Source organism: Manis javanica, chromosome 14 (assembly GCF_040802235.1).
Source record: "Manis javanica isolate MJ-LG chromosome 14, MJ_LKY, whole genome shotgun sequence".
Taxonomy (NCBI): Eukaryota; Metazoa; Chordata; class Mammalia; order Pholidota; family Manidae; genus Manis; species Manis javanica.
The window spans coordinates 11629769-11635786 of NC_133169.1; the positions used below are offsets into that span (position 1 = coordinate 11629769).

At 53.6% G+C, this 6018-nt stretch overlaps 1 protein-coding gene across 2 annotated transcripts; it reads left to right on the plus strand.

Moving 5' to 3' along the window:
* The first annotated feature begins 1449 nt into the window (after nt 1-1449).
* Nucleotides 1450-5605, plus strand: SLC39A1 (solute carrier family 39 member 1). Of its 2 annotated transcripts, XM_017678074.3 has the most exons (4): nt 1450-1590; nt 2294-2512; nt 2677-2807; nt 3972-5605. In XM_017678074.3, the coding sequence occupies exons 2-4, from the start codon at nt 2326-2328 to the stop codon at nt 4626-4628; spliced, it is 975 nt and encodes a 324-aa protein (XP_017533563.1). In that variant the 5' UTR covers nt 1450-1590; nt 2294-2325; the 3' UTR covers nt 4629-5605. The 2 variants fall into 2 exon arrangements, with proteins under 2 accessions (XP_017533563.1, XP_036870479.2); XM_037014584.2 differs by lacking the exons at nt 1450-1590; nt 2677-2807 and adding an exon at nt 1597-2201 and having other exon boundaries at nt 3972-4312.
* Nucleotides 5606-6018: the final 413 nt, after the last annotated feature.

Below are 6018 nucleotides of genomic sequence, written 5' to 3' on the forward strand. Positions count from 1 at the left end.
AGAATCAGCTTCCATTAATGGAATCTCTGCATTATCTGCTAGTCTAACTGATCAAACTCTTGAGAGAGAAAATGACTTGCCTAAGATCACACATCAAATTCAGTTTGAGCTGGGACTAGTAACCACATGTCCTGACTCCCAATCCATGATTTCTTGTTAATGTTACTAATTATCAATGGTCTTGAAAGCATAATTTCCCACAAACAACAATGTTCCCTTGAATAATCAAGAGTTGCCTCTACTAATATTTTTAATTTTTTAATTCAAGAGCATGGAACAGCTACGGTAATTGTTATTAAATGGTGGGAAACCAATACTTCATTTCACTTACATCCTGATTTTAGAGTCCCATATGATTCCTTCTTTCCAGACCCTTCCTCGAGCGGTTCTCACATTCCCCCAAATGAAGTTGCTGGCCTCCATTTCCAGAGCCTTATCAGAGCATCACTTTGTTGTTTCTTAAGGCAATGAGGCCTTTTCACCTTTGCAAAAAAGAATAGGTTTGAGCCACCTTCATTTTCCTCCTTTGTACTTCATACACACACACACACACACACACACACACACACACACACACACACACACACACACACACACACACACACACACACACACACACACACACACACACACACACACACACACACACACCCGTGAGGCTAGAAAATGACTTTGATAACACAGGGTTGCGGACCAAGAGGATCCAGGTTAAAGACACAGTGAAGATTCTGAATTGAAAACACCTTGGTGCACTCAAGGAACAGAGAACAGAAGCGAGGCCAGAAGGGCTGCAGGTAGGAGGAGCGGAGATAAGTTTGGAGAGATGCGCAGAGGCCTTGAGGCATGGTTAAAATAGTAAGTTGGAGCAGCTCTTCACTGAGTGGGGTTTCAGCAGCCCCCGCGCTGGGTCTTAGCATTTCTCCGTCCACTCGGAGAAGGCAAGAAAACTGCACAGAAGACAGCTCAGGCCACCGGCAGTCAAATAGGGGATTTTCAAGAATTATCCTGCTTTTGCTATTGCCCTTTCCCGATTGTGCCTTGTCTTTTCTCTTTCTTGTGGTTGCCGGCGAGGGAAACCAGTCCTGAGAAGGGGATGCTTTCTCTTTGGCGCCAAGATGCACAGAAGGGGTCCTAGGAGTCTTCCAATTGCTAGATAAGATTTAGGCCCAAGATCAAACAGCTCTCCGCAGACTTGTAGGGCGGAAAACTTGGGAATGCGGGGTGGGTATGTGGTTTTTAGCTTTCTCTTTTAAAATCTACAAGTAATCAACGCCTTTGTAGACCAGCCAGCTCTGACCCATTAGACCTCCACCGCAGCGCCCCAGGCCCATAGCCCCTAGCTAGGTCCTCTCCCTAACCCCGATCCAGGCCCTCCCCATTCAGCCCTGAAGCCCCCGCCGGCTCCGGTGCCGCTCTCTGATTGCTCCTAGCTCACGTCGCTCCGAGTCTAGCCCCGCCCTCCTTGCTCGCTCATTGGTTTGCGGGACGGGTACGCTGCGGCTGTGGGGAGCAGGAGCAATGGGGAGGGGGCGGGAATTCCCGACTCCAGGCCGGAACTTAGCGGATGACGAGTATAGAGACCCTCGCGAGGTGAGTGCGGGCTGCCCGGGGCAGCATCCGGGTCGGCCGCCCGGCCCCCCGGGACCTAGGAGCCAGAGGCCAGGCTCTCCCATTCTGCTTCCCGACGCTGGCGGCCTCGGACCCTGCCTCGCGGAGCCCGGACTTCCAGACACAGCCCTCGGTTGTGTCAGCCTGTTCCGGGACCCCAGACCCCTAGGGCCTCTCTTCTTTGGTCCTCTACGCGGGGTCCCATCCGGTGGCCTGAAGCAGTCGCTCTCTGCTTTCGTGGAGGATGGCGCTGGGAAACGGGGCGGGAGAGCGATCCAGCACCCAAACACCCTGTCGAGGCGGTCCGCGAGGCCACCCGCCACATCTCCACAGTCGCAAACCCCCTTCTCTTCATCCACTCCTTCCTGGGGGGAAGGGCCTGGTTTTTACTTTCCGTGGGGGACCCCAGCTCCTTAGTTCCCTGAGAACTCCAGGTGAAAGGGTCCTGAGGTACCCCGTCCTTATGCCTCAGTTTCCCCCCTTGCTGGGTTTCTGCGAAAGTCACTTGGAAGAGAGTCTGAGGGGAAAGGGGAGTGTTGCCAGTAAGGAGTGGGTGAGTCACGCCGCCATGGAAAGGTCAGAAAGTGGCTGGGGTAAGGGAGCTGGACTCTGCTGACTAGCCTTCCCCTTTCCATGGCCCCGTCTCTCCTTGTGCGATCATCCTCCACTCACTCTGCCCTCCTAGGTCTAAGAGTCATCGGAGCAACCACAGCCACCATGGGGCCCTGGGGAGAGCCAGAGCTCCTGGTGTGGCGCCCTGAGGCGGTAGCCTCAGAGCCTGCGGTGCCCATGGGACTGGAGGTGAAGTTGGGGGCCCTAGTGCTGCTGCTGGCACTCACGCTCATCTGTAGTCTGGTGCCCATCTGTGTGCTGCGCCGGCCTGGAGCTAGCCCCGAGGCCTCAGGTAAGCCTCTCCTCTCCCCTGCTGCCCTGGATGTAAGGAAGGCTCGGGGACTGAGGAAAGTGCCCTAAGGAGGGGAAGGCAAAAGTGACCATTGCTTGGGATGGGGTGGTGGGGCTGGAGGGGGTTCATTTGTTCATTATCCTCCGTGCTCCACTCCTGCCCAGCCTCCCGCCAAAAAGCCCTGAGCCTAGTAAGCTGCTTTGCGGGGGGTGTCTTTCTGGCCACCTGTCTCCTGGACCTGCTGCCTGACTACCTGGCTGCCATAGATGAGGCCTTGGCGGCCCTGCACGTGACGGTGAGCACTGGCCAGCTCCATGGGACCCTGTGTGTGTGTGTGTGTTCAGTTGCATACCACTAGGAGAGGTGGATGTATGGATCTCTTCCCGTGTCACTCTGTGACAGTGGAAGCCTCTTGGCATGTGACCCTATGAACTGTGATTTTTAGTCACAAGGCATAGCTTTTTGTGGGTTCCCTGCCTCCAACACCCTAGTCTCTATGTGATCCCTCTGCACCCTTTGAGACAGTGTAAGGAGCCTTATTACCAGGTGTGTGAACTAGTCTTTGTGTTTCTCAGTTCCAGCCTCCAAGAAGTTAATAGTGCTCTAAGAATCTTCTCTACCCTCTTATCACTTCCCTGGAGGGTTGGGGATAGAAGTCCCTACAGGCCTGGAAAGGATAGGAGGCGATTCCCAGCGGCCTGGTGTTACTGACCAAAAAGACCATAACTCAGGGAAGTAGGATGTGGAGAAGATCGAGTCCACGGCATAGGAAAGTCTCATAGGAAAAACTGAAACAAGTGGGCAGTGACGAGGAAGGCACCGGGGCTCTTCCTCTCTTTCCCTAAGACTGAGGAAGTAACACTGGATGTAACCATCTGTGTGCCTGTGACTGAGTGACCTCTGTCTTCATGTGACTGTAAACCTGAATGTCCCCGTGACGGTATGTAGCCCGTGTGAGCATTCAGGGAGGTAGGCCGATTGTGATCGTTTGCTTGTGTGCCTACATGTGACACTTTTTATACATCTATATCAGTGACTCTCAGCTGGGGGTGAGTTTGCAGCCTTGCCACTGGTCTTGTCTGGAGACATTTTTGGTTGTTACAACTCAGAGAGGGAAGGTGTTGTGCCTGCTACTGGCATCGAATGAGTAGAGGCTAGGGATGCAACTAAACATCCTCCTGTGCACAGGACAGCCCCACAGCAGACTCATTGGCCCTAAGCGTTAATAGTTCCAAAGTTGAGAAACTTTGGTCTATATGTAACAGGGAATAGCGCCATAATGTGTGTGATTGTATGTCATTCTCTCTGTCACCAAGTAAGTCTGTCTTTTAGCACCGAGAGTGGCCCTTTCTCAGTGGAAGATCCTAGGTGCACGTAAATGGGACTCCATCAGACTCTGAATCTGGCTTCTCATTCTTGGCTTGTTTCCTAAACTCCTTGCTGCTCCCTTTGCCCACAGCTCCAGTTCCCCCTACAAGAGTTCATCCTGGCCATGGGCTTCTTCCTGGTCCTGGTGATGGAACAGATCACGCTGGCTTACAAGGAGCAGTCAGGGCCACCACCTCGAGAGGAGACAAGGGCTCTGCTGGGAACGGCGAATGGTGGGCCTCAGCACTGGCATGATGGGCCAGGGGTCCCACAGGCAGGTGGCATCCCAGCAGCCCCCTCAGCCCTGCGTGCCTGTGTACTGGTCTTCTCCCTGGCTCTGCACTCAGTGTTTGAGGGGCTGGCAGTGGGGCTTCAGCGAGACCGGGCTCGGGCGATGGAGCTGTGCCTGGCTTTGCTGCTCCACAAGGGTATCCTGGCAGTCAGCTTGTCTCTGCGGCTGCTGCAGAGCCACTTGCGAGTGCAGGTGGTGGCTGGCTGTGGAATCCTCTTCTCGTGCATGACACCTCTGGGCATTGGGCTGGGTGCGGCTCTGGCAGAGTCAGCTGGGCCACTGCACCAGCTGGCCCAGTCTGTGCTGGAGGGCATGGCAGCCGGCACATTTCTGTATATCACCTTCCTGGAAATCCTTCCCCAGGAGCTGGCCGCTTCTGAGCAGAGGATCCTCAAGGTCATTCTGCTCCTAGCCGGCTTTGCCCTGCTCACTGGCCTGCTCTTCATCCAAGTCTAGGGGGCCCCAAGAGGGCCCCTGGAAGTTGGGTATCAGGTGCTCTTTGACCTTCCTCCCCTCCCACAGTGTGTGAGGCATAGGAAGCAGTGGGGAAGGGAGGTAATGAGGACCAAAGAGCTCTCTGGGAGGTTGGGATGGAGCCTTTGGGACTATTTGACCAATGAGAGGGAAGTGGGCAGAAAAGAGCCTGGCTCCTAGGCCCAAGGGACAAGGGATGGTCAAGTCACTAGAGACATGATCAAGGGTCATTAGTATTGGAGAAGACACTGAGTGCTAGAATTGGGATCAGACACTAGACATAGGGACAAGCTGACACTAGGGATGCTGGAGGTGGGCACCCAGCTGCTGTGGGATGAAGGTACATAGAAGGCATAGGCCCAGAGTCTGCAGTCCTATTGGTTCTAGCCATTTCAGCCCTCTGAAATAGACCCCTCCTACTTTTTTACCTCCTATTGTCATTTATCTCTTTTCCTCTCCCAGGGGACTAGTGCCAAATGACCTCTTCCTGCCACTTTTAATACCTTCTATGAGTTCTCTAGTCTGGCTTACTCCTCTATGTTTAAAGTGCCAAATAAATCCCCTCCCTTTTTCTTAAAGCACAGTGATGGCCCTGAGCCCTGCCCAACACCTCGTGGAGGGGGCCTGCTTACTCTTTATTTTTGGTCCCAGATCCTGGGGTGGGGCATAAATGTTTGGGGTCTGGGTGGGGGGAGGGTTGGCAGAGCTTACAGCCCTCTACCACTACTGCACTCTAGGAATACTGAACATGGACATGGTGCCTATGCCCAGATGATAAAACACTGAGCTGCCAAACCTTTTTTATATACCAGAGGAGCCCGGGGTCGGGAGGGGAAGGCTCACCCCAGGGTTATTTTTGGGGACGGAGGACTGTGCATAGGACCATATTCTCTAGAATCTATTTTACTAACTGACTTGGGACATGTTACCCAAATAAAAGATGTTTTTATACATCTGTACAGTATCTGATTCGTTTGTTTTGGGAAAGGGGTGGGCACATGGCCAATTTGAGAGGGCCCGAGTCTCAGGTGTTTACAGCTGTTTCAGTTATTACTAGGCTCACTCTTCATTCAGGCCTCTCTGGTCCCCTTCCTTGAACATGACCATACGTTCTCCTCTTTTGTCTCTTCCTGCTTCCCTCCCTGTCTCCACCCCTTCCCCTTCCCTCTTCCTTTTCTCTTAATCCCTCTCCCCTTCGCGTACGGAGTCTCAGGACCAATCCAGAACTACTTTTCCCAGCTTGCTCCGCGCAGGGAGGAGCCGAGGGGGAGGAGCAAAGTCCCCAGTTCCCGGAGTCAACTGGGCTGCTGGGAAATGGGGTCCGTTTCCTCTCCGTACTGTGTGCCTGGGGCTGTGAAGGAGTCAAGTAAAC